Source organism: Schizophyllum commune (assembly GCF_000143185.2).
Source record: "Schizophyllum commune H4-8 unplaced genomic scaffold SCHCOscaffold_4, whole genome shotgun sequence".
Classification (NCBI taxonomy): domain Eukaryota; kingdom Fungi; phylum Basidiomycota; class Agaricomycetes; order Agaricales; family Schizophyllaceae; genus Schizophyllum; species Schizophyllum commune.
This window is the reverse complement of record NW_026089541.1, coordinates 2,080,642-2,104,660: the sequence shown is the minus strand read 5'-3', so window position 1 is coordinate 2,104,660 and position 24,019 is coordinate 2,080,642. Positions and strand designations below refer to the sequence as shown.

The window sequence follows — 24,019 nt, the reverse complement described above, 5'->3', positions numbered from 1 at the left end:
AGTCGAAGACAAAGGAGACTGAGGACAAGCCGGCGGTCCCTTCGGAAACTGCCGATGCAAGGGCAGTGACTTACACGTGTGCGCAGGAACTTGAACCCAACACTCATCTTCTGACGAGCTCGCTATTTCAGCTGGATGATGATATCTTCCTCAAGTCGAGCTGTTATAGCCTCCTTTGCGCTCCTATCCAGACGTCTGATCTAGCGCTGTCTTGTGTCGGTGCTGGCGCTACAGTCTGAAAGGTTTAGAACTCCCGAACCACCTCGCCCTTTGAAGTCGGCTCCTCCGTGGTTCAGGCCGGAGGAAGAAGCTCGACTAGCTAGCTGTCTGGGAGCATCTACTTCTTCGACGCGACATGGGACAGGCGCGCGTATATAAGGCCAGTTATCGGGCACCACAGGACTCCATCTTCGCCATGACGGAGCGCCTTTACAACCCTCAAGGGCTGGTCGCGCTATGCGAAGCCCTCATGCTCCTGCCAATCTTCCTCGTTATTGCGACACGACCACCAGCTATGATTCGACTTCTCATTCTCGCCGCGCAACTGCTTTTAGCGAACTGGGTGAACAGGAACGTGGCTATGGAGGACATCTTCAGCACGTACTCGATGGGCACCTTGCTGTGCGCGTGGATGCCGCTGACCGCCATTCACTTCTACTTCATCACTGACCCACTGACGGATGGGACTCGGCATCTGAGCGATAAGCAGAAGGCGAAGAATATGCCTCTGCTACAGCGCGTATGGTGGGCAGCATGCCTCGTTGCGTCCTTCCGTGGTGTAGGGTGGAACAAGCAGGTGAGTTTCTTCTTCTACCTCGCTCTCAACGACGAGCATAGGCTCAAACATATCAAGTTGCCCCATCTCCGACAGGTCACCAGAGGCCAATCGCGAGGCTCCTATGTCGTCGAACACTCCCTCTGGCTTATCGTCTACTGCCTCATCTCGGATCTTGTCACCTTGTATGAGAGAAACTACCCTTATGGCACAACCCCGGAGAGCGTCTTATTCCAGGCGCTCAACTGCTACGCGTGCTGGACCAAGCTGTGGGTCAACTTCGCCATCCAGTACGAGGCGCTCGCCGTCCTTTGTGTAGCTTCTGGGTTCTGGGCGCCGCAGCTCTGGCCACCGATGTTCGGCAGTTTCTGGGACGCATACACAGTGAGGCGTACATGGGGTCGCGTGTGGCATGGGATTTTGCGGAGGGTAAGGCCTTGACCTTCATCCCAAATTTCATGTCCGCGTTCTGACCATGACCTCTTAGTTTGTCCGCTCGTATGGCAAGTGGCTCGCTCGAGCTGTCGGCGCCACCCCGGGTACGAAGGCTTCATCGTACATCCAGCTCTACGCAGGCTTCATCGTTTCGGGCCTACTGCACGAAATCGGCGACCGCCAGCTCGATCGCAGTCCGGGGAGGTCCATGAGATTCTTCGTTCTTCAGGCTCTGTGGATCACTTTCGAGGACGGGATCATTGGGCTGGGAGAGCGGCTGGGAATCCAAGAGAGTAGAGCGACGCGAGCGCATGGAAGACTGTCTACATTCATCTGGTTCGCGGCGACGACTCCGCCCGAGTTGATAGAGGTGATGCTCAATGGTGGAAAGCCTGCGCCATCGACTTATTTGGGAGTGGTATGGAGAGTATTGGGGTTGCAGGGGAAGTTGCAGGTTCCCTGGTCACATTAGTATACAAAGAGCCATGTTGTATCACTTTGTACATGTATACGGTAAATGTGCATGGTGACTACTTGGCGAATTTCTTCATGCGCTGCGTACTATGGAAGATCCCAGTGTCCAACGATGCAGACTTATCCCCAATGCGCTGAACGCGACCCGTCTGCTCGTCGATCTCCTCACCCATTGCCGATCCCAAGGCCCTCAGCCGCTCTGCAACACTCCCAATCTCGTCCAGATTGTCGTCCAGCTCATCCTCAATCTCCTCATCGCTCTCCGTCGCCTCGAACTGGTACCTCTGACGCTGCTCTTTGCGGTTGGCCAGCTCCGCCAAACTCCTCTCCTTCCCGTTGCCAAACCTCGGTCCAGCACCCCCGGCCTCTTCTAGTCTGTTCCTCGTCCCACGCACCTCCATCATGGCCTGCGCGCGCCCCTCCCTCTCCTCTTCATACCGTTGCTGCACCTTTGCCTCCTGCGCTGCGCGCTTCGCGTCCTTATGAAACGTGATCACGGGCCGGAAGATCGAGCGGTTGAGCTTCTTCAGCTCGTCGACCTTGTCGTCCGCCGCGCCTGCCTTCGTCCGCGACATGTCGAGATAGCGCTCGCTGTTCGCAAGGCGCTCGGACTGGTCGCCGATCTTGCCGAGCGTGTCGCGCGCGACTTGCTCTGCCTCGAGCGCGGTGCGCAGGGCGTTGCGCGTGGAGCCAACGTCCTCTTGCTTGAGCTGGCGCGTCTGCTGCTTGATGGACTCGATGTCCTCCTCCGTCCCCATGTCACCGCCGTCTTCGAACTGATGCGAGGGCGACTTGGATGGGTTGTAGCCAGCAAAGAGCTCTGCGCGATCGCGATCGAGGGCTGCATGCTCTGAGCTTCGAGCATATGTATCGCCAATGCGCGCGTTCCGGTGGTACTTGTCCTGTCCCATGGTAGCCTCATCGACGGGCGGTATAGCAGGTTTGGACTTTCTGATCAGAGGCATAGTGGTGGTGGTGGGACGCAAGTGGCCTGTGTGGGGTACAGCCGTCGGCAACAAACTGAGAGCTCACCTGCAGCACCCCATGACATCACTGCTACACCAACACCAAGCCCGCAGCTCAGCACCTCCCAAGCGCCTGGGGTGGAGGCTGGGCATTCGCCTTCTGTAGTTCATGAGTGGAACCAGCACCACAACGCGGTGCCGAGAGAGATATCGTGCAGCCGAAGTGCGACCAACACCGGAGAGCGCATCTTGTAATCACGATAGCACTCGGAAGGCGTATAACGGAGAACCTCAGTCATCGCGTCGTATGCGAGCTTCGCCGAAAGACATCGCTCGAGTTGGCATAGCATGGCGTTGGGATAGGTGGCAGGGTAGAGACAGTCAGAAGTAGGCCGGAAACGCAAAGCTCTCACTTCTTTCCCTTGCCCTTCCCTCCCTTTCCGACCTTCACACTCCGGCTCGATCCCTCGAAGCCCGCGCGCTGCTTTCCCTTCCCCGGCTTCGCACCATCGTTCTTCCTCCGCTCGTTTCTCTGCGCGATGTTGTCCGACCGCTTCGCCTGACGCGCCGCCATCGACTGCGTGACCTGCTTTTTGCGCTCGTCCCTACACAGCGCGTTAGCCATCCGCTGTCCGAGACCATCGTAAAGCTCAGTACGCACCATGCCTTCTTGCTCTTCTCCTTCTCTTTCTCCTTCCGCTTCACCGCCTTCTTCAGCTTCTTCTCCTCCGCGTCCTCCCCACCGTCCTCCGCTACCGCAATACCCGGGTTCTTCGCGCCGCTCAGCCGCGCCTCCGCCCGCGCCCAGCGATTCTTCTCTGAGATCGCGGCACGCTTGTCCGCGGGCAGCGCTTCGAGCTTGGATTTTTGTGCCTGCAAGTGGGAGAGGAGATTGGTGGGGTTGTTCGAGACGGCCTTCTTCCCCTTTTTGGTAGACCCTTCAATGGCGTTGAAGGCGACGGTGGTTTCGGCGCGTTTGGAAGTGGAGGCTTGCGCTTGTGGTGGAGGGGAGTGTTCAACGAGGAGTTGGGTCTAGACGAAGGGAAGTATGCATTAGACACAATCGACACAGCGAGCAAGATGCGACAAACCTTCGCAGTCTTAGCAGACTTCTCCTGTCTTCGCCTCTCCTTCGTCTCCTTTCTGCGCCGTTCCCGCATCGCTCGCCTGCGCTCCTCGATCAACGCGTCCTTCCCATTTGCGTTCGCTCCCCGTCCATTCCTAAACGCGGCCATTCGGGCGTGCAGCTTCTCGCGCAGCGTGTTCGCACCACCGGCGTGCATTGGCACGATTTCGGGCTCCTCAGCCTGATCGTCCTCCGCATCGTGGTCGACGTCCATCGCATCGTCCTCCCCAGCGGCTTCATTTTGTATATCGACTATTGTCTTGTTTCTTGAGGGATCGAGCTGCATATATAATCAGCGTCGAGAGCCACAACCACGGAACATAGTGACGCACCCTCTCCCGCTTGGCAGCCTTGATATCCTTCGCCTTCTTGCCTGTATGCTTTTGGTACTTCGAGGGCACAAAATCGTTGGGATCGTCATTGACAAGGTAGAATTTGGCGGGTATAAGCTTGAGAAGTGACTCGAAGGTGTCATTGTGTTTCTGGAGAGACTCCAGAAGCTGGGTAGATGAGGAGGCAGCAGGCATTATGACGGCCCGGTCAGAGAACAAAAAATGCCCAACTTGGAAAGATAAACTTTGTTATCTTATCGCGCACACGTGGCATGTCACCAGCAGTCACAGTTCAACTAACACATCGCTGAATGGTCAAAAGAAAAAGCCGCCTCCTATTGCATACCTACTCCGTAGAAGCTGAATAGAATATGAATTCAGTGTCTAAGGATTGGTGAGATGCTACAGCGTCACCACAGGTGGTCAGATATAAAACATACAGGTAACGAGAGACGAGGGTGGGGGACCGCTGGCCTGCGGCTATCATGTACGACTGAACGGAACAGATCAGTGCATACATAAAGATTACGGCTGGAGGTGACAGTATCACAGGAGTATAGTGATCAACGAGTACGATGTCTGATACTGAATAACGAACAACGGGACGAACAAGTCGCAAAGATGGAGATCCACAAGTCAGAGCGCGTGCAGACAGGGCGAAGAATGTGAACAAAGGGAACGAACGGGCGTGGGCGTCAAGCCGGTTATCGTGGTAATGGTATATGTAACAAGAAACGAACCAACCAGGTTGTACACGAGAAGAACCAATAAGATAGGACAGAAATATGAACGCGAGGAGATGGGTGCAACGCAGAGCGCGAACAGGATATACACACGAGTCAGCACGAGACGTGAAGGAGGCATGAACGGAGGGGCGTGAACGAGATGCCTAGTCTTTCGCGACCCAGTCGGCGCTCCGGGACACGAGCTCTATCGAGTTATCCGTCGTCCAAAAGAGACGTTCCGTCGCGCTGCGTCCGCTCCAGCTCTTCTGGTCGCGCAGGATCATGGCCTAGCACAAGATAATCAGTTCATGGTCTTAAAGTCGGATACCCAACCCGACTCACCTGCTGAGCCCCGAAGTTTCGCTGGTCGTGGGCAAACAACTCCACATTATCCTCCAGCGCCTCCGTCAGGATCTGCAAGTCCTGCAAGATCGCCTGCATCGCGCGCACCGCCCCAAGCGTTAAGATCTCCTTCCGGTTCCGCACCGTGTTCGCATTCGGCGGCGGCAGCGCACGCGAGATCGTCTGCAGCACAGTGTGCAGGATGCGCTTAGTCTCGCCGAGGATCTTCTGCGCCTGCGGGAAGTTGCGGCGCGAGACGAGGACGAGCGCGCGGGTGATCATGTCCGACGCGAGCAGCTCCATTCGCCGGCGCACGATAACGGGGTCGGACACCCCGCTCGGCTGGTGTGGGGCGGAGCCGTCTGAGGGTGCCGGTAGGAGGGTGATGGTCAACAGGACCGGATGCGCAAGGCGGGTGACGTGCTTGACAGCGGCAGGGTCGAAGAAGCTGCCGTCGACCTCGACGACCGGCACCTCGTCAATCATCCGGTCCATCATGCCGTCCGCAAAGTCAGGCGCATCGTCGATGCTCAATGCATCTAAGCCCATGCTCGCCACGAACTGGTCTGTCGCATTGAGCGCCCGCCGGTTCGCCCCGCGGGCCATCGCTGCGCGCTTCGCCTGCATGTCCGCGTTGTCAAGCTCGAGCTCGATGAGCATCTCCTTGCGCTCGCCGTATCGCAGCTCGCCGACATCGACGTCGACGTGCATGCCGTCGCTCGCGAGGATGCTGCTGGGTCCGCCGGATACCTTGCGTATGCGGAAGCGCTGCTGGTCAACAATGCGCATATGGAGCTTCATGTTGAGAAGACCGATGCTCATCATGCCGCCGACGCAGCCTGCAATGCAGTCCCGGAGGTCGTACCAATCCTTAACGAAGGTATAGGTTCCAGAGGTATGGTTCGACATGAGCCAGAGCGATGCTGGATCATGCGAGCGGCCGTAGCCAAAGGAGTGGATGGGGACGTTGGCTGCTTCCGCGCGAGCCAAGACAAGGTCCATCTGGGCCCTCCTTGTGCTATCCGCGGCGTCGGAGATGAGCAGCATGCCGGACACAGGGTTCTTCGACTTGCGCTGAAGCACAACATCAAGACCTAGGAAGCGCAAGTCAGCCTCAGATCCCCTTTGCTTAACTACAACGAGCTCACCATGGTTAACTGCCGTCACCACATCCGTCTTCTCGTCCTTCGCACCCCGGACCAGGAACTCGTCGTTGATCGTGCCCGAGTCATCACCAGGAATCCTCCCAAACACGATACCTTCCACAAAGTTTTCCAGCCGCTTCTTGCTGGTCGCCCGCACGACGCTGAGGAACGGCGTCTTACGCACCCGGCCACCCACGCCAACTTCGAAGGTGACGAAGCTAATCCGGTCCTTTTGCCCGAGGTTGCCCATGATGAATTCGAGGGTGTTGCGTATCACGCGGCACTTGAGCTGCGCGGTGCTTGCTGGGCTTCCGGGTGGTGGCAAGCTAATCACGAGGATGAGGTCGAGCGGAGGGTGGGGAAGGGGGGTGAGGGAGTTGGACGGCCCGTTCGAGGTATAGGGCGTTACAAGCCCTGTTGGGGAATTCGCGGCTGTCGAGGAGTTCGAGTCGTAGTACTCCTCGTCCTCCCCTAGGGTAGACAACTTGCTGCCATGGATAGAGCCTGCGTGGTATCCTGAGCCATGTGAGGTTGATGATGAGCGTGAGGTCGCGCCGCCGAGTAACGAATCCATAGTGCTTGTGCTTGTAGTCGATCCGTTGGTATGCGAAGAACCGCCGCTAAGCATGCGCATGGCCTTGGAAGAGCCGCCGAACTCCTCCATGTCCAACTGCTCGGATTCGTTCGACCGATACGTGCCATTGAGACGCTGGAAGTGCTGCACCAGACTCTCGATGCGTGCTCGCCACGCTTCCAAGGAGCCGCGGTCCTTGAAAATGAGAATGAAGGACGCTAGCTCGTCTTCCATGTCGATAGTCAAGCTCATCTCGCCAGCGGCACTAGTCGCCGTAACTTGCTTGATGTGCCGTACATAGATACGGCCCTTGAGACGAAGGACGCCCTTCGAAGATACGGAGCCGGTGTTAGCGGAGGATGAGGATATGAGGGATGGGTCAGAGAGCAGGCGGCCGAGGGAGCGCTTCTTTTCTTCGACGACGCAGATGAGGGCTTCCTTGAAGAGGTACACATAGAACTCCCGCACGACATTATCGCGTCGCACAGTGAGCAGGTCGTACATTTGCAGAGGTCCGAGGTCGGATAGAGGGTGTCCTTTCCAGTCGGTAATGCGATTACGCAGGTCTTCCGTTATAGCACTAAACGGATTGTCTTCGGGTGGTGGCGGTGGAGGAGGCGCTGGCGACATTTCGCGACGCACTGGTGGCTGAGGGGCTTGCCGGGGCTGGCGTGGGTGTTGTTGGGGTTGATGGCGCGGCGCAGAGTATGAGTCCGGGAGGATAGGGCCTGGAACGGCGGCGCCGGACGTTGCCCGCTTTCCGGGGAGCTCGATGAGGACGATGCATGTGAGGGGTTGGCTGGGATCGTTGGTACGCGTGAGGCTTGAGAATTCAGGGCGAACTTGAATAGATGGCGCGACAATGTATGGGGAGGAATCGCCACCACCGCCGGACTTCACGGAGCCCGCATGTTCCAGCGGATCGTCTTCGGTAGGGTCGAAGGGCTTGTTGGCATTGGTCCCCCTTCGTCCGGCGGTGGGTGTGTCGCGACCGGGGAAGACGGTGGGAGCATTGCGGTCGCCCATGCCAGTCAGCAGGGCCAACTCTGCGAAGCGGACGGTTAGCCGTCTTGCATAGGTTCAGATATCCGACACGCACTGTTCGACTTTCCGCCGTCGCCATCGCCGACCTTCATCGGACGTCGGCAGACACCACAGACACCGAGATTGGATTTGCGCGGGAGACCGCGCGCCTGGTTTGGAGGCGGACCATATACGGCGGTGAAGCATGCCTGCGTTGAGTCGCATTAGCGCGTAGCTAGAATAGTGTCTGCGATGGTATACGCGCCTCATGCAGAGCGTGACCGCACTCGGGGACGATATGTGGCTTCTCGCCCGGTAGCCTGAAGGAGAACGACAGGGGCTCGAGGCAGACGGGACACTCGTCCTCATCGTCGTTGGCGTCCTGGGAGGAGACGACGGGCAACGGGGCGTTGTGCATGATAGGCGGAGGGGCGTTGTCGCCGTCGTCGACGGTGGTGGGAGTAAAGGAGCGGACAGATGCTTGGAATGATCGGACGGAGGGGGCTCGCGGGGCGCGGAGGCTGCGAAAAAGGGAAGTTCCTGGTTCGAGACCGCCACCGAGTCGGCTCGGGGTTGGCGACGCTGGAGGAGGAAGCGGGGCCTGGCGGGGCGATTGGTATGTCGGCGAGCCTGGGGGATCGCGAGCCCTGCGACCGGTATGGGAGCGCATCAGGGTCTTCCTCACGCTCACGTCCTTCGCTCAGACAGAACTACTCAAATTTCCGTTGCTCCCCTGGCACGAGGTTTGATGCGGTAACTACGAGCCCTCCTCTGCGCATTGCGGCCGTGGGCGCGCTCTCTTTCCACCAGAAAACGAGGCATCGCTGTGGTCCCACCCGAGGACACCCGTCTAGGCCCCGGAAGACGCGCTCCCGGCTTAGAGGAGGCACAGGAGCGAAGAGCTTCCGTGCTGAATATGCCTCCGTCTGAAATCGAATCTCCCCCTCGCCACAATTCCCCTCGTTCTCCCCGAACTCACCCCGAAAGTCAGTTCTGTCGAGATTTCCATTCACACGCCGCTGAACTCGTCTATCTCTCGTTCGCAAAGACCTGCAGTTTGTGGCACGAAGTCAAGCAAACTCTAATCACAATGGCTTGTCCTGATACAGATTTCTCGCAGTGCTTTATCGACTGACTAGCGTCAACCCGTGCTCCGCACGGGAAGGCGGGGCGTGCCAGAGATCTCAGAGTTACTGAAAAAGTGCAATCGAACTGTGGCTAAATGTCAGATCGTCGCATCCCTATCATTATCAAGTCGCAGGAGAACATGCACTGAGTCTGCGCCGCATGCTGACCTCAAGCTAAACATGTTTGTGGAAGCAAACCTCGCGAGGACAGGATGTACTGCACGCCCAGGTATAACCAACGTTGTAGGCAGTGTCGCGGATGTAGAGCATCCGTCGGGCATTACTACCATGAACGGTCACAGAAATGTAGCCACAACTGCGTCAGCGGACGAAGGTTCGCATACCACGTCTTCAATGTTGAAGCCATTTGCATTTGGTCTTGGGTTAACACGAAGGTTGTCTCTTTATGCCCATTTTGCGCAATTTTGTCGCGGTGACGCAGGTCGTCTCGCAGTTCTCAAGAAGATACAGTCAGAATCGCAGAGCCATCAGTAAGAGAGTGATCAGTGTTGATCCAGAAGAGAAAATAGAGGACGGGGAACGCGACGCGTAGGTGCAAAGCACGAAGACGTTGACGTGGTCGCGGTCGAGGAAGAAGAGGAAGTCAAGATGGAGCATCGCGTCATCGACGCGTGAGGAATGTAACGGCACATGATCGCAGTCGGTCGTCGACCAATGAGAAGGCCCACTTAGCCGTGACTGTTACGGCCACTTCCCCTTTGTGAAGAGATTGCACAGCTCAATCCTTCAATCCTTCATGGTGAGGGTACTGGATTCATTCGCAACTCTACTACTACAGAGGAAAATGTACAAGATGTAGGGTATGCACCGAGCACAAACGCACGTCCCACAGTAATCAAGGACACCCGTCATAGACTCGTCTACACGCCCACCCAGCCGTTGATTAGACGGCTAGGATACGTTGCTTTTGGCCCTCACCAGAACCGGTGTACAGCATGGAATTATTGTTTCGCTGTCCGGGCAGAGATGGGCCAGCTCGAGGATGTCGTCGAGCAGTGGTAGGGAAGGGGAAGGAATGCGCACTTGAGAAGATAGCGCTGAAGGTGCTGATCATACTATTGCTGCATTGCAGCCGTTAAAGCCGGCTACTGCTTGCTAGGCATTGCTGCGAAGTCTTGAAGGCTTTCGGGCACGGGGGAAAAGGTAACGAAGGTGCTATTGTGACGGTGGGAGAGGACGAGGAGGAAGAAAAGAAAACCTCGGTTTTATCTGTTGCGATCGATCAGGCTAACATGAGCACACAAATTATGCACGTGATCGACGGACTTCAACTTCCTTGTACTGCACCTGAGATAGCTCGGCTTGAGGGCTCTCCAAAGCATCGGTCAGAAGAAAGTTTTACGGTTTTTGGAAGGTCTCATTTTCTGCATATCATCTAGTAATGAGGCTCTGGCCACGGAATCACCTGCTTCTCCTCCAACCCCAGCGCCTTCCACGCCGCCCCTATGGGCGACACCGGAAAACTCGGCGCAATGGGCTTCCCATTGTCCGACATCACCTTCATCAGCACCGGCGATGTCGCCGCGAACCAGACGAATGTCGTCAGCCCACCCAGCGCCCGCGTCGCCCTGCTCTCCTTGATGCCCAAACGCTTGCCCAGTCCGATTATTCCATCCTCGAACGTTATCCACAGCGCCTGCAGGATGAAGAAGCTCATGGACTGCCCGAAGCTGCGGTTGAGCTGGCGGTCGCCGACCTCGTGCATGAGGCCGGAAACGATGAACGCCGTGTAGAGCTGCGCGTACGACGACGCCTTCGTACCCGGCACCGCACCGATCGCGTTCGCCACCCACTTGCCATGGGAGATGATGAACTGGAAGCGGTCGTCAGGATGCAGCTCAGGATGACAACGATCAGACCTACCCTCCGTAGGATGCAGTGCCACACGCGCCCCCATGTCCTCCGCACGGTGTACGCATCCCAGAAGCTGCCGAACATCGGGGGCCAGAGCTGGGGCTCCCAAAGCCCGAGGGCGACGCCTGCCATCGCGAGCAGCTCGTACTGGATGTTGAAACCCGACCAGATGTTCCCCCAGTACGCGTATGAGTTGAGCGCCTGGAAGATCGGGCCTTGCGACCAAGCGGGGAAGCGCTCGGCTGCGCGAGACGAGGTAATGGGGTTATGGGTTATGTACAAGTTGACGAGGTCGTTGACAACGAAGTAGAACACTAGCCAAAGGAAGTGTTCGACGAGGTACGAGGTTCGGGATTGCCCTTTGGGGATCTGCCGAAGGTGGGGGACCTGCAGAGGTTCGGGTTGGTCATCGTTAGAATCGCGAGCGAGGTGAAAGCACGCAAGAGACCCACCGGCTTGTTCCAGCCTACACCGCGGAACGATGCAACTAGACATGTCGCCCACCAGATGCGCTGCGGCAGCGACATGTCTTTGGCCGGCTTCGTATCGTATATATGCCGCGTCCCATCCGTCAATGGGTCGGTGAGGAAGTAGAAATGAATGGCGGTGAAGAGGGGCCAGCCGTAGTACAGGCAGCCCAAAGAGTAGGTGATGAAAGTGTCTTCGAGAGTAAACGTTTTGTTTCCCCAGTTCGCAAGTTGCAACTGCAGGGCGAAGATGAGAACACGGAGCGCCGTCGGAGGGCGCGTCGCGATGACGAGGGGGATAGGGAGGAGCATGAGCACGGCCGACGCCGTGAACCCCAGAATGTCAAGCAAGCGCTCCGCCATGTTGGACTTGAAGATCTGGGAAGATGCGGAAAGGTGAGATACACACGCACGCACCCATCTTATACTCGCGGGGCGCCTACCCCGTATCGCGTAAAAGCAGTGGGTAGTGCCGGGCTAAGAGCGCTTCGCCAGCCACGACCGCGGTGGCGAATACAAATTCCACGCGTGGCCAACAAATCACGCGCAGCGCGTCACCCACCGCGATCAACGCATGGGTGGCACCCTTGCGGATAGCGCCCTGTACTCCGAGCCACTAGAGCAGTGCGCAGGCGTCTGTTCCCACAGGCGGGTGCCAAAAAGACGTGTTCGCGTTGTAGATCAGGCCCTGGGAGGCGAATTCAAGAAGTCCGACGATCCAGAAGCTTGATGAAGCCCCTACACCTAGTGAAAGTCACTAATCTGAGGCTGACCATACCATCGATTTTCCCACCGGACCGGCCACAAACGTTGCCAAGTTCGAGAGCGGTAGGTTGAGCGGTAGACGGCGAGGGGGAAGAGCGGTAAACGGTACCGAGAAGACCTCATTTCGGGGAGGGGGAGGAGTCGGACAGCGATAGAGGACACGGTGCCCAACGGTACTGAATTAATCGAAGAGCAGTTGAAGGTTGCGGAGTTGGCGAGACCACTTCGATTGACACGGTGGATGCGACGTGAGCATGGGATTCATATATCAATCTGTGAAGAAGCGGTAGAGGCATACGATATCGGCGGGACCCTGCACGGCAGTCGATCCTCCGACCGCACGGCACCATGCTTCAATCGTCGTTTGTACGTGTCTTGCGCCCATAGACAACTGGCACGTACCTTGAGCCGATGTCTATACCTTGACCAAACCTTGACCCTAAGTCTATTCCAGTCCTAACCGCCGCCTTTCTGCGTGTTCTCTCTCGAATAGGGAAGTCTTGTGTTCAGCATTGGATAAGGCATCATCCCATATGACGAAGAGTTCCGACAGTGCATCGACCTACATGGGTGATCAGTTCAAGAACATGAAGGGGGGGAGGACAGATTATAAGGGAGTGTAAAGCAGATGATCAGGGGAAAGGCAGCTGACATTGGTAGCATGACGTTCCATGAGATTAGCGACGCGTCGCTCAAGGCTGGACGCGCGCGCCGCGTCCTCTTCGTGTGCCTTCAAGAGGGCTTGTAGCCTGGGCTTGAGGGCTTCGTAGTCTGGCGATGACAAATGAGTTAAGGACCCTTGTAGTTCGACACAAACCACGCACCTGCCAGCTTCCCAGCCCCAGTGACGCCCTTGCCCTCCAGCATCTCAATCTCGCGCATATCGCGGTCCGCCGCGCGGACGTCGGGCTCCATCTCGGCAAGCAGCGCCTCGAGCTCCGCGCCGCTCATGCTCTCGTACGCCGGCGGCTGGTCGCTGAGCACGCCCGAGAGCGCGAACGCGGGCGTGAGCAGGTGCGCGTGCTGGTCATCTGGCTGCAGCCCTCAGTACCGATGCGTCTGAAAGGTAGGCGAGTACGCGACGTACAGTTCTGCACAAATTTCTTCAGGCCCTCGTTGCCCTCGACAATCGTGTTGAGGCGCCGCTGGATGTCGTCGGCCGCGCGCACGAGCGTCTCGTTGTGCTTGAGGTCGTTTCGCCGTGGGTTCTGCTTAACGCCGAGCAGGATCGCCTCCAACCAGCGCAGGCGAAGCTCGAGTGATAAGACAGGGTCAATGACTGCTGCATGCGCTTTCTCTGGCGGTGGTGGTTGCGGTGGTTGCGGCTGCGGCTGGTACGTTGCTCGAAGCGGCGATGTCGGTGGTGGTGTATGTCCGGGAGGTGGTGGCGACGCGGGCGAGGACAACCCGGCGGAGAAAGTGCTCGCCATCGAGGGCGGTGATGATGGCGGAGTAGACGACAGGACTCGAAGACGATTAGAGTCACCGAGGAAGACGCTGCCGATGGGATTCATGCAAGTTGGAGAGGACCAAGGTCGCGGCGCGAGGCGCGTGCAATCACCCCACGCCATCAATCGGTCTTCGCCACCATGGACCCACAAGTCGGCCAGAATTCCTTCGCGATGCCCAGTACTCGTGGAGAGACTGAGAAATACTGCTGTGATGAGGGGGTAGACTGCGACGGAAGCCTGAGTGTCTCTCGGATGTTCGGTCAAGACGAGCACAGGGCACTAGAACCATGAGCTGTACTGTAATGCACTTGTCTATCACCCCAGTACTGCTGCGCCGGGTGCTTGCGCTCAGCAAGTCCCTCTGGGCCTCAGGCGTACTGATGAGTTTCTCTAGTCCAGCGAAGCTCCAGGGCATTTAGCGAGCCGCAAGTGCTGAACAAAGGATCGAGTTCCATCGCGATGGAGGACTTGCCTCAAGCTCATCTTCTGTCCGTCTGAGTGTATGGCCCAAAGCCACTTGGCCTCCCTGGCTCACATAATACATCATAGCCTGCCAGTCTGAGTCGAGAAGAGCACCCATGTCTTCAGAACTGGGAGGCTGAACACGTTTGGTTTCTTCAAGCTCGAACTGTGACTGTCACGTCGCACGCACAGATCAGCAACCACAAAGCGCGGGCTACAATGTCCTGCTTTGCGAGGCAAGTCTCGATGCAGTATAATAAGTCTAGTACATCCAATAATTACCGAGTGTCCGTGTTCAATGCTCGAAGTCTCTCTTGCCTCCAAAGCCAATCTCCACCGTCCAACCATTAGCCCATCACTGTTCTCACTCTAAAGCTCAAACGAATCCGCCCAATGCCTAATGACCCCCTCCCCCCGCCTATGCCACTCAAAATTCTTCACATCCCTCGAAATAATCACCGCATGCGAGTTCCGCACATTCTCAATGAACGCGCGCTCCTTCTGTATCGGCAGCGCGTTCAAGTTGGCCGCCATCTTCCTTTGGAGGGGCGCAATCCGCGCCACCGACTTCGACTGCGACCCATGTACGCTCTGCCTGCGCTGCTTCTTCGCGCACCACTTGCGTTTCTGGATCTGGCCGCTTTCCTTGTCGAGGAGGACGCCGTTGGCTTGGGCGAGGGTGTCGTCGCTGGCTTGAGCGTTGCCTTCGTGTTCCAGATGGTCCGAGTCGCTCTGCTCCGGATTCTCCATCATATCCGCCACCGCGTCCTCCACATCTTTCTCCAGCCGCGCCACCACCTGCATCAAGGTCTCGCCGCTCGAAATCTTAGACGGATCGGCTTCGAGGAGCTTTATGCGCCTCCGCGACTTGTGCGCAGACATGGTGAGGCGCATGAGGACGAGGGAGAAGAAGAGAGGGACGATGACGGGGAAGGAGACGTAGAAGATCTGGAGGAGGGCGTCAGTGAGGCGACATTTGTGTACTCGGCGAGGAAACGTGCACTTACAACGTTGTAAGGGAACTGGCTCAGTCTGGGCGGCAGAGGGATTCTAGGGAGTCTAAATTGCTTGATCCAAGCGACAGTGAAGGGCTTCGGCTTCGGCTCGCGCACGGGCGGCTCGGCGGGAAGGTCCCAGGACCTAATTAATGGGCTGTATTGGTCGTCGTATCCTCTAGAGAGACAGTGAGTTAGAGAGGTGTCGAAAAAGAGAGCGATAGGTTTCTAAAGAGTAGCAGCAGGTATCGAACAGGGAGGGCAGGGAGGTGACGGAAGGGCGAATAGTAGGGTTTTGGTACTTACACTGTGAGACCCGTATTCTCGTAGTCCGCGAACGGGTCCTCTAGTTCGATGCAGGCGGTCAGGTAAGGAACGGTCAAGTCGTTGATTCTGTGCTGTGTCAGAAAAAGGGCCGGGGTGAGGCGAAATAGTGGCACATACGCATTGCCATATATTCGAATGTGTTTGAAGGTTTGCAGGGCTTGGTAGAACACTCGCTCTGACGGGCTGGTAAGTGATGGAAGTCAGACTGCAAGCAAGGATTGCACGTACCGGGATCGGCCATGACTTCGAGCAGCGGTCTGCCTTTCGCAGACCATTTGTCGACGAAGTAGAATTGCTCGCCGGTGCGCGAAAGTAGTCGAGGACCAAGGGAGTGGGATAGCGAGGACCAGAAGGAATCATATCTTAGGCGCAGTCAGCCGAGGTGAAGGGTATACCTCTCACGAGGGTACCCACCTCAAGAGACCAAGGTGAGGAGTTGCAACCGTATTGAAGTTCACTGGGGTGATCTTCTCGAAGAAGCCTTGCTGGTGCAGGATTCTGTGATTTGTCTAAGCATGAAAGCTCAAGGGGGATGTATAGCAAGCGTACCCGATCACATAGCGCGAGATGAGCCCCCCGAGACTATACCCAGTTATCGAGAACTTCGTGACATGGTCGCCCTTCGCCTCCAGATCCTCAACACGCTTCGCGATCTGTGGCGCGCCATTGTGAGTGAATGTCTTATTGTAGAGTAGCATAACGCACCTCCTGCGCAACGCGTTCCCCTCCCCAGTCGATCCCATCGTACGTATGTTCCTCGCTATTCGTGTTCGCGAGCAGTACCTCGAGCCGCGTGCCATCCTCGCTGGGCTCGCTCTTCACTTCCTGGATGATACGGTGCAACTCGCTCAAGTGGACTGCACGAGGGGCCGTGTGAGCCCTCGATACTACACACAGGAGCTAGAGCGTGCTTACTGGGGTTCCCCCACATGCCATGGACGAGGACGAGGAGATGGGTAACGGCCATGATGCTATTATCCGAGTGAATGAAAGGAGGGAAAGAAGGACTTCAGGCTACGAGATATCAGTCAGGTAGAGAGAAAACCAAGAAGATACAAGTCAGGAGCAAGCCGCGTACTCTGTGGCGGAAGGAGGAGATGAATAGACATAGATCGTAAGCGCGGCGACGCAATGCAGCGGCAATGACGGAAGGCATCCGGCAGCAAATGCCCCCGAGGATCACCGCGGAGATCGGCTGGACGGATCGGGAGCGCGGACCTGAGATCACGAAGTTCAACTGTGACTGACCGAGAATGAGACTCGCTTCCATGGTTCCATCGAGCTTTGAAGGAGATGACTGGCGATGGATGCGACTCAGTCGCTCCTGCTGTCAGCAACAAGATAGACCATTTGCTTTGTTCATCAACTGACTTCGTCGTTCCGGACAAGAGAAGAACGAGAAGACTGACGCAAAAAGAGACAGCAAGAATACATCATTGATTGTAGTCGGACGGAAGATACATTGAGGATACATGCGCGCACTGGATAGAATCATGCTCAAACATCGTACTGAATCATCATCGAGGATGGCCACGGCGACACCATCATCTTCGCGTCGAGGTAAGCGTAGTTCAGGGCCTTGCGCTCGACGGTCTTGAACCTCTGCAACATGCCAGACTGCCCGACCGTGCGGCGGACGTTGGGGTGGCTGAAGATCACGGTGAGGACCTCAGCGTAGATCTAAATCACAGTCAACTCGATGTCCACCATTATCAATGGGATAAAACATACCTTGTGCACCATATCCTGCCCGAGGATCCTGTCGAAACCACGTTAGTATCACACTCCAACACATATCATCTGGCACATACGTGATAGACCCTTCGCCAAACAAGTGCTTCTCCTTGGGTCTCCCGATCCTGTGCTCATCCGGCGACGAGAACACGGCCTCGTCCTTGTTCGCCTGCTCGAGGTCGAGGAACAGGCGCGCGCCGGCCTCGACGCGGATGTTCTCGACGACGTGGCCCGATACAGCGGTGCCTGTGGAGGAGGTCAGCCGTCAGTCGAGGCGATCGGTACGGGCAAGCAGCGATTATGCAAATGAAAAACACGCACGCTGCATGCACCGCGTCGGCGGGTCGTGTCGCAGGGCCTCCAAGATGAAGCCCTCGAGCTGCTCGGGCTTCGCCGCCTTAATGAACGCATCGACGTGCGGCGGGACGGGCTCGGTGACTTTGTGCGGGCCGAGGTACGCGTTGACGACGTTCGTCAGGCCCAGCGAGATGTCGACGACGGAGATGATGATGGCGAGGATCGTATCTGCCAGCGCGGACGACGACGGCGCGAGCAGCTGCAGGCGGCGCACCAGCTCGTCGTGCTCGGACTTCTTCGACCCCTTCGCCCACGGCATCTTCGACATGATAGTGCTGATGACCTTTTTGATCTGGGTTAGCTGTGAGGCAACATGCAACAAGCGTTGCCGTTGAGTTGAGAGCCGCATACCTTCTGCGGGAACGTGTTGTTCAGGTGGCTCGTGATGTGCCCAATGAGCTCCTCGACGTGCTTGCGGACGCGGCACTCGACGGTCTTGTAGCGGGAAGCCTCGATGTCGAGGAAGATGAACCTGTCATGCGTTAGCTTTGCAATCACCACGAACGAGAGAGAAGTCGTACTCGTAAGTCTCGGACAGCATACTGTAAAACTCTTCGACCGTGTAGACGCCTTCGCCATCCTTGGTCTCCTTCAGCTGGATGCCCGCCTTGAATCGAAGTGTCAGCGAACGGTTCATACAGTGATAAGATTGACTCCCTCACCAGTTCGTTCGCAGCCCAAAGCGCCGGGAGGGGCTTAAGCACGTCGCGGACGACGTCGATGACATAGTGGCGCGTGCCAGGAAGCGGGCAGCCGTGCAGGTCCAGCAGATGCCTCGTCGTGGTCTTGAAGTAGTCGGCGACGCCGGCAGCGATCTCAGGTGCTTGGAAGACCTTGCAGATCTGCGCCTGCTGCTCTCTGCCGGTAAGGACGAGCGGGAACCTATCCCAACATCGTCAGCAAACATTTCTAGCCAAAGCAGCAAGCAGCACACTCACGTCATGCCATCCTTGCCCCGCACTTTGCGAGCACGCGTCCCCGTCGGGCTCACATACGCATCGCTCGTCAGCACCGCGCGCACCCCATCATGCGTCGTTACCACCTTTTCAGTCGCCGCCGGCTCCGGGCGCGCCAGACTATAATCCGCCTCCTTCCCCAGCCGCTTCAGCACCACGCCCATCGCCTGCGGCGTCATCAGCGGGAAGAACCCGTACACGCTGTCTTCCGTGAACTGCCCCGGCAGCGTGCGCAGGAAGAGCCTAGCGAGCACCGAACCGAACCCGTGCGCCATGTCGTCGCGCTGGCAGTCCGCGAAGCCCCAGGCGGTGAGGTTGAAGGGCGTGAAGTCGTGCGTGAAGAAGCGGTCGCCGCGCGTGAGCGCGACGGCGTCGCTGAGGATCGCGCGCGAGATGGTGTAGCCGGGGCAGAGGCCGGCGCCCTCGACGACGGGCTTGGCGTCTTCGGCTTGGAGACCGACGTAGAGCTCGAGGCGCTCGATGTCGCCGTAGAGGGCTCTGGCGGCATTGGCGATCTCAGGGTCGGGGTTCCAGTCCTCGAACGTGTCAAACGCTATGGAAGAGGTTAGTACATGGGTTTTCGGACATGACGCCACTCCGTACCCTTCAGGCCCAAGAACTTAAGATTGGTCAGTCATAGCCTCACTTCCGGAGAGCAAGGACGTACCCGACGGAAGTCGTTCAAAGAGCAGACGCCCCACTTCCTGTTCTGCTCGATGCCCATGATCTCATGCAGACGCATAACGCCCGGCGTGCCCCGCGCCCTGAAAGCACCAGCAGGCTGCTCCGTCCTATCTCGTTCGTTAGCACTATTCGCTCGGTTTTGCAACCCACTCACGCGTTGTGCAAGATGTCAGCGAGCTGCTCATCGTCGAAGGATCCATCCTCGCCGCGCTGCATGTTGCCGAAGGTCCAGTGCGTAAGGTCAGGGCCGGCGTGTTGCATCAGCTTGACGGCGCATTCCTTGAAGTCCCGTGGCGTGATGTCCTCTATCTTCTTGTCCGGGAACTGGCTCGTCATAACCTTCTCGACCCAGGCCTCATCGTGGACGCTAGTCGTCGCGTGCCAGCGGTAGAGGCAGTTGAACTGTGATTGCATTGAGTGGGAAAGACATTGTGAGTGGAGATTAGGCATACCTCGACGGAGCAGACATTGCCCTTGCCGCGCTCGAAGAGCGAGTGGTCCTCCTTGCGCAGTTCCTATATGATTGTTTTGAGCATCATGGTCGTCAGCCAAAGTATTGAACTTACGCTAAAGGGGTCAAGCGTCCAGCTACTCCCCTGACGAACCAGGCCGAGAATGCAGTGAACGTAGTCCGCGAAAACAGCTGCGAAGAATATCAAATACTGTCAACACAAAGTGACAAGGCAGTGCTTACCAGAGCCAAACCAACCACAGTTGACGAGTCTTGCGATCTGGAAGATCTCCTCATCCTGCTTAGCCTTGCCCTCCTCGTCCAGCTTGTCAAGGTCTTGCTGCCAGGATCCCCTCTCGTTGATCTCGAGAAGTCTCTCGGCGATGAACTATGCGGAAGGTGAGCACGCGAAGTATGCGCAGTCGAGAGAACTCGACGCACGTTGTGGTTCCTGCTAAAGCACACCAGGATCGCGCACGTCGCAGGTGGGAGGAGCAGCAACCGATCCTCCGCAAACGCATCCTTGTGCAGCAAGCCGCGCCCCTGGCTCTTATCGCGCACCCTGTCCTGCGTCTCCTGGTTGTTGCCGTAGAGCGGCGCCAGGTCGACGTACGACGACGTCTCGTTGATGTTCACGTCGTCGTGGTTAGTGCGGAAAACCCTATCGCGCATCGCGGTCAGCTGCTGTCCGCGCCCATCGTCACCTGCCGCGAAGACTTACGTGTGGATAACCAGCGCCGCGAAGCCGAACATGAGGGACGAGAGGCCGGCGGGGTGCTCGACGAACTTGGGGCATGGTCAGTGGCGGCAGGGCTAATGACAGACGGATTGACGGCACCTTCTCGCGCTTGAGCAGGCTAAGGGAGGGTCAGCTGGGGCCGGGATGAGTCTAGGGGCGCAACTTACGTGTCGAAGATGAGGCCGGGGTCAGGCAGCTGGTGCGAAGGAAGGGGATGCGACTGCTGGACACTGCGCGCGTACGGCTTGCCCGCCTGACCGAGGTGGGGCAGGTCCATATTGTTATTTGAGCCATCCGGTTGGCGCCACGCGTACTCGCAACCAAGAGCAGTCGCAGGCGGGTGCGGAAGGTCGTCGTACACTGTCGCAGAATGAGCAGACACCCTCGCGGTGACAGGCAAACCACTCACGCTTCTTGATGACCGTGTTCTGAGCTTTCATCTGCATATCTCCCTCGAGCGTGCCCGAGATGAACTTGAGCCCATGCTCGAGGAACAACTTCCGGTCATCGAGGCTCTCCTTGTGCAGCATCATGTCCGCGACAGCCGTCTAGATTAAAGGCATCCATGAGACGCAAATGAAGTGAGTTGTCGAACTGGACGCACAACGCTGCTGGGCGGCTGATACCCGCCGAAGAGCCGTTGCTCGTTGAAGAGCGACGGCTGCTGCTCAGTGGCACGGACATACTTGGTGTACTTGTTGCCACCAGTATCGGCGACAGACCCGTTGGGCTGAGCGCTTCCGCTAGCAGCGCTACCGTTCGCCGAGCCATTGCTGCTAGTTTTCTGCCGACATGTCATTAGGCTTCCCAACAGGATCAAGGACTCCGACTCACCAGGTCGTTCGTCGACAACCTCCTGATAAAGGACTCCATTGGGACTTTTGGGTTGTAATCGAGGGGAAATCCTCAAAGGGGGGCAGTCTAGATGATGAAGGGAGAGCGCGCTCAACCTGCTTCTTATAAGGAGCCATCTAAGCCGAGCAACCCCCACCGAGGTTCGATTACTCTAAACCCTCGCTGACGTCGCGATTCGAGCACTGGATGAAGCGAACGGACGTCCCTTGGGAAGCGAGGCGGAGGATCGGGAGCACCTATCGGCGTTCTAGTGTTCTAATAGGGGAAGCGCTAGATGATCCTCTATCGTCACGAACCTTGGCCAGCCTGCTCAGCCCTGTCATGCCGAGGTGGAGGTGCACTTGTGGTGGGGCAGGTGCGCCTGAGATACTAGGAAATAGCTGGTCGTGATCGTGGTGGGAGTGAATTGCAGACCGACCACCGCATGAGTAAAATGAAGAGGACGGATTGCTGACCTTCATCAAGGCAATGATCCGTTGAACGAATGACAACTCTCCGAGGAGGTTCATATGACGGATGATATGGTCGGTGTTTGATGAAAGCGGTTCTTCCTCATACAAGAACATCCAGTGCTGTAGTCGGACCGACGACTGCACGCTCAGCCGCCCCCGAGAAAGGCGGGCATATAGGTCGGTGGAAGACCACGGCGAATCGGATATGATACATAACCAGGCTCGTAGGTTGTACACAGGGATTACTTGCATCAATAACATAGAAAGCTGTGAGAGAACACAGTCAGCATTCACACAGGCATCCGCCTTAGAAGGATCACTCACTCCCAAGAAAGCAGTCAGTAGGTACTCGTCGAATTTATCTGATCAGTAAGGCGGCAGATACCCCGCATACAGGTCGTCCTCATAGTCCGAGTCGCCCGGGTAGCCGAAGTACCCATACTCATAGTCACTGTACCCCTCGTCCTCGTCCTCATCGTCGCTATACCCCTGCACCAGCCCATCCCAGTCGACCTCCACGACGACCTCCTCGAGCCGCGCGATGGCGTCGTCGTCGATGTACCGGCACTCCTGCAGCCGCAGCTCCGTAACCGGCGCGCGGCACTCCTGGCGCCACATGAGGCAGTCGAGCAGCTGTTCGAGCATCGCGTCCTCGTCCTCCGGCTCGTGGTACTCCTCGTCTATGATGTCACAGTCGCCGCGGAAGGAGAACTCTTCGATGGAGAGCGAACGGAGGGAGGGAATCCAGACTTTGCGCGGCTCGCTGGCGCGCACCTGGCCAAGGGCGGTGATGAGCTCGCGTGTGCTGTGGTTGTCGCCGACGACCTTGATGCTTCGTAGTTTGGGCGAGTTCGAGAGCGCGCCGACCCATCGATCCGAGTCTACCAGCTCGACCCGGCGGACCTGCACCGATCGAAGATCACGTAGAGGCAGGGCGCGCAGCACATCGTGCATGACGATCGCACCCGTGCTTGGCGTGAACTGCTGCCACGAGAGCTCGAGCTTGAATAAAGGGTGCCCCGCAGTGTTATTCGCGTTCTGGTGCGCGCGCAGCATGACGGAGTGCACCGAGCACCGCTCGACGATGAGGCTCCGGATCGTGCGCTTGCTATCTGCACCAAGACGCTTGAAGAGGGGGAAGATTGGGGAAAAGTCGCGCCCGGTCTTCGTCCCGCCACGAACGACGAGATCGAACGCGACCGAGACCGGCATCTTGAGCGCGCTGAGGAAAGCGGCACATTGCAAAGTACTCGCATGCAGATGCAACGCACGCAACTTCGGGAGGGCGATGGCTCCTGGCATGGCGGTGTCTGTTTGCGACTCCGAGCTGTTGAAGAAGGACGAGTCGGGATCAAGATCGACATTGTGCAAGAAGTCTTCCAGCCAGAGCATGCGCAGGTTGGGCATCTTGGCAAGGATGTCCAGCATCTGTGTGATAGTCGGGCGGCTCGCGTGTGGGATCTTGATAATCTTGAGCGACGTGAGGTCGCACAAGATGCCCGACTTCCAGTTGATGCGCGTCCGGATGAGCTCAAGCCGCCTCAGCCGCGGTGTCTCGCCTGCGAGGAAGTCGTCCGCCAGCGGAAAGCCTTCATCCGTCACGTAGTAGCTGGAGCGCGGGTTCGCGTGGATGAGGAGGGACTCGAGCAGCGGCGCCGCCCGGTTGAGGGGCGCGCACAGGCGCTGCAGGGTGGACGGCACGGCCGTTATGTGCAGCTCACTGATGCGGTGGATCTGCTGGAGTGCTGTGTGTACGGCATCGACGGCTTTGGGCGTCATGTAGGAAGTGTCCGTCCGTATTGACAACGGGGCCATCTTGGATCGCTGGAGCATCTCCAGACCCCACTTCTGGCTGGGCTGAAAGCTGGGCGCGCTCCAGAGGCGCGGGCAGTCCAGTGCGCATTCGCGCCAATATCGACAGACATGAGAGACTGGAAAGTGTGCGTCAGCATATCACAGACTCTCAGGATCAGTTCACGTACCCTTCGTCCAGTCCAGGCTCATTCCATTGTTATAATCGGTTTGACCCTGGCGGGAGATGAAGATGAAGATGCTGCAGAGGACTTCTGGCGGCAGTTGTGCGATGGGTGCTAGAGTGTTTCGTCGGGACTTTAGGGTGCGGATCGCGCGTTCATGGACTGCGATCTCGTCGTCCAGGGCCCTCCGCGCATCGTTGGCATCGGTCTCGGTGACTTCGAGCCCTGCGCATGCTGGTGAGCGCATATATGCGATCTTTGTGGCTCGTGCGCACCACTCATGGTCAGTAATGTTGCTCAGCAACAGCTCGAGGGGTTATCGTGGCCTCCTGCGGTCGGAATTCGAATTCTGAGGCGCTCAGTCGGCGCTTGAGTGATGATGGGGAAGAGGGAAGTAGGAACGAGCACGTGCAGAGCCAGGTCAGCCATT

General features: G+C 57.6%; 11 protein-coding genes across 11 annotated transcripts; 2 read left to right on the top strand and 9 right to left on the bottom strand.

The window, feature by feature from the left end:
* Positions 1-110: 110 nt before the first annotated feature.
* On the top strand, positions 111-1,705 carry SCHCODRAFT_02619142 (uncharacterized protein). The gene is made up of 3 exons (XM_050344918.1): positions 111-796; positions 854-1,204; positions 1,263-1,705. The coding sequence occupies exons 1-3, from the start codon at positions 356-358 to the stop codon at positions 1,680-1,682; spliced, it is 1,212 nt and encodes a 403-aa protein (XP_050201175.1). The 5' UTR covers positions 111-355; the 3' UTR covers positions 1,683-1,705.
* Positions 1,640-2,646, bottom strand: SCHCODRAFT_01121831 (uncharacterized protein). Its single transcript, XM_003032763.2, has one exon. It carries the CDS (start codon positions 2,593-2,595, stop codon positions 1,741-1,743), a length of 855 nt encoding a protein of 284 aa, XP_003032809.1. The 5' UTR covers positions 2,596-2,646; the 3' UTR covers positions 1,640-1,740.
* Positions 2,647-3,058: 412 nt separating this feature from the next.
* On the bottom strand, positions 3,059-4,302 carry SCHCODRAFT_02699261 (uncharacterized protein; the record flags this gene model as incomplete). The annotated part of the gene is made up of 4 exons (XM_003032762.2): positions 3,059-3,254; positions 3,311-3,681; positions 3,741-4,055; positions 4,108-4,302. The coding sequence occupies 4 exons, from the start codon at positions 4,300-4,302 to the stop codon at positions 3,059-3,061; spliced, it is 1,077 nt and encodes a 358-aa protein (XP_003032808.1).
* A 694-nt stretch (positions 4,303-4,996) lies between these two features.
* Positions 4,997-8,334, bottom strand: SCHCODRAFT_01169778 (uncharacterized protein; the record flags this gene model as incomplete). The annotated part of the gene is made up of 5 exons (XM_003032761.2): positions 4,997-5,119; positions 5,175-6,268; positions 6,323-7,939; positions 7,993-8,125; positions 8,182-8,334. 5 exons carry the CDS (start codon positions 8,332-8,334, stop codon positions 4,997-4,999), a joined length of 3,120 nt encoding a protein of 1,039 aa, XP_003032807.1.
* Positions 8,182-9,066, top strand: SCHCODRAFT_02228787 (uncharacterized protein). Its single transcript, XM_050342125.1, has 2 exons — positions 8,182-8,902; positions 8,965-9,066. Exon 1 carries the CDS (start codon positions 8,394-8,396, stop codon positions 8,844-8,846), a length of 453 nt encoding a protein of 150 aa, XP_050201174.1. The 5' UTR covers positions 8,182-8,393; the 3' UTR covers positions 8,847-8,902; positions 8,965-9,066.
* Positions 9,067-10,392: 1,326 nt separating this feature from the next.
* On the bottom strand, positions 10,393-11,877 carry SCHCODRAFT_02619132 (uncharacterized protein). The gene is made up of 3 exons (XM_003032760.2): positions 11,371-11,877; positions 10,928-11,305; positions 10,393-10,877 (listed from the first exon to the last, which is right to left on the bottom strand). The coding sequence occupies exons 1-3, from the start codon at positions 11,746-11,748 to the stop codon at positions 10,440-10,442; spliced, it is 1,194 nt and encodes a 397-aa protein (XP_003032806.1). The 5' UTR covers positions 11,749-11,877; the 3' UTR covers positions 10,393-10,439.
* Positions 11,878-12,595: 718 nt separating this feature from the next.
* SCHCODRAFT_02665690 (uncharacterized protein) lies at positions 12,596-13,580 on the bottom strand (the record flags this gene model as incomplete). Its single annotated transcript, XM_003032759.1, has 4 exons — positions 12,596-12,712; positions 12,803-12,921; positions 12,975-13,181; positions 13,238-13,580. The coding sequence occupies 4 exons, from the start codon at positions 13,578-13,580 to the stop codon at positions 12,596-12,598; spliced, it is 786 nt and encodes a 261-aa protein (XP_003032805.1).
* Positions 13,581-14,432: 852 nt separating this feature from the next.
* On the bottom strand, positions 14,433-16,495 carry SCHCODRAFT_02572788 (DUF676-domain-containing protein; the record flags this gene model as incomplete). The annotated part of the gene is made up of 10 exons (XM_050343856.1): positions 16,301-16,495; positions 16,091-16,242; positions 15,935-16,038; positions 15,800-15,883; positions 15,614-15,747; positions 15,503-15,560; positions 15,365-15,451; positions 15,071-15,236; positions 14,724-15,011; positions 14,433-14,654 (listed from the first exon to the last, which is right to left on the bottom strand). Exons 1-10 carry the CDS (start codon positions 16,350-16,352, stop codon positions 14,433-14,435), a joined length of 1,347 nt encoding a protein of 448 aa, XP_050201173.1. The 5' UTR covers positions 16,353-16,495.
* Positions 16,496-16,803: 308 nt separating this feature from the next.
* Positions 16,804-21,429, bottom strand: SCHCODRAFT_02619114 (heme peroxidase). Its single transcript, XM_003032757.2, has 21 exons — positions 21,141-21,429; positions 20,911-21,090; positions 20,716-20,854; positions 20,474-20,666; positions 20,406-20,424; positions 20,289-20,353; positions 20,009-20,228; positions 19,811-19,955; positions 19,683-19,759; positions 19,569-19,631; positions 19,271-19,518; positions 19,100-19,223; positions 19,036-19,051; positions 18,415-18,985; positions 18,139-18,358; positions 17,998-18,083; positions 17,828-17,948; positions 17,441-17,759; positions 17,197-17,365; positions 17,117-17,144; positions 16,804-17,065 (listed from the first exon to the last, which is right to left on the bottom strand). The coding sequence occupies exons 1-21, from the start codon at positions 21,177-21,179 to the stop codon at positions 16,883-16,885; spliced, it is 3,225 nt and encodes a 1,074-aa protein (XP_003032803.1). The 5' UTR covers positions 21,180-21,429; the 3' UTR covers positions 16,804-16,882.
* SCHCODRAFT_02228623 (uncharacterized protein) lies at positions 21,208-22,014 on the bottom strand. Its single transcript, XM_050342124.1, has 2 exons — positions 21,458-22,014; positions 21,208-21,397 (listed from the first exon to the last, which is right to left on the bottom strand). The coding sequence occupies exons 1-2, from the start codon at positions 21,872-21,874 to the stop codon at positions 21,308-21,310; spliced, it is 507 nt and encodes a 168-aa protein (XP_050201172.1). The 5' UTR covers positions 21,875-22,014; the 3' UTR covers positions 21,208-21,307.
* On the bottom strand, positions 21,739-23,977 carry SCHCODRAFT_02619113 (uncharacterized protein). Its single transcript, XM_050344917.1, has 3 exons — positions 23,865-23,977; positions 23,596-23,814; positions 21,739-23,544 (listed from the first exon to the last, which is right to left on the bottom strand). Exons 1-3 carry the CDS (start codon positions 23,869-23,871, stop codon positions 21,980-21,982), a joined length of 1,791 nt encoding a protein of 596 aa, XP_050201171.1. The 5' UTR covers positions 23,872-23,977; the 3' UTR covers positions 21,739-21,979.
* Between the last annotated feature and the right edge of the window lie 42 nt (positions 23,978-24,019).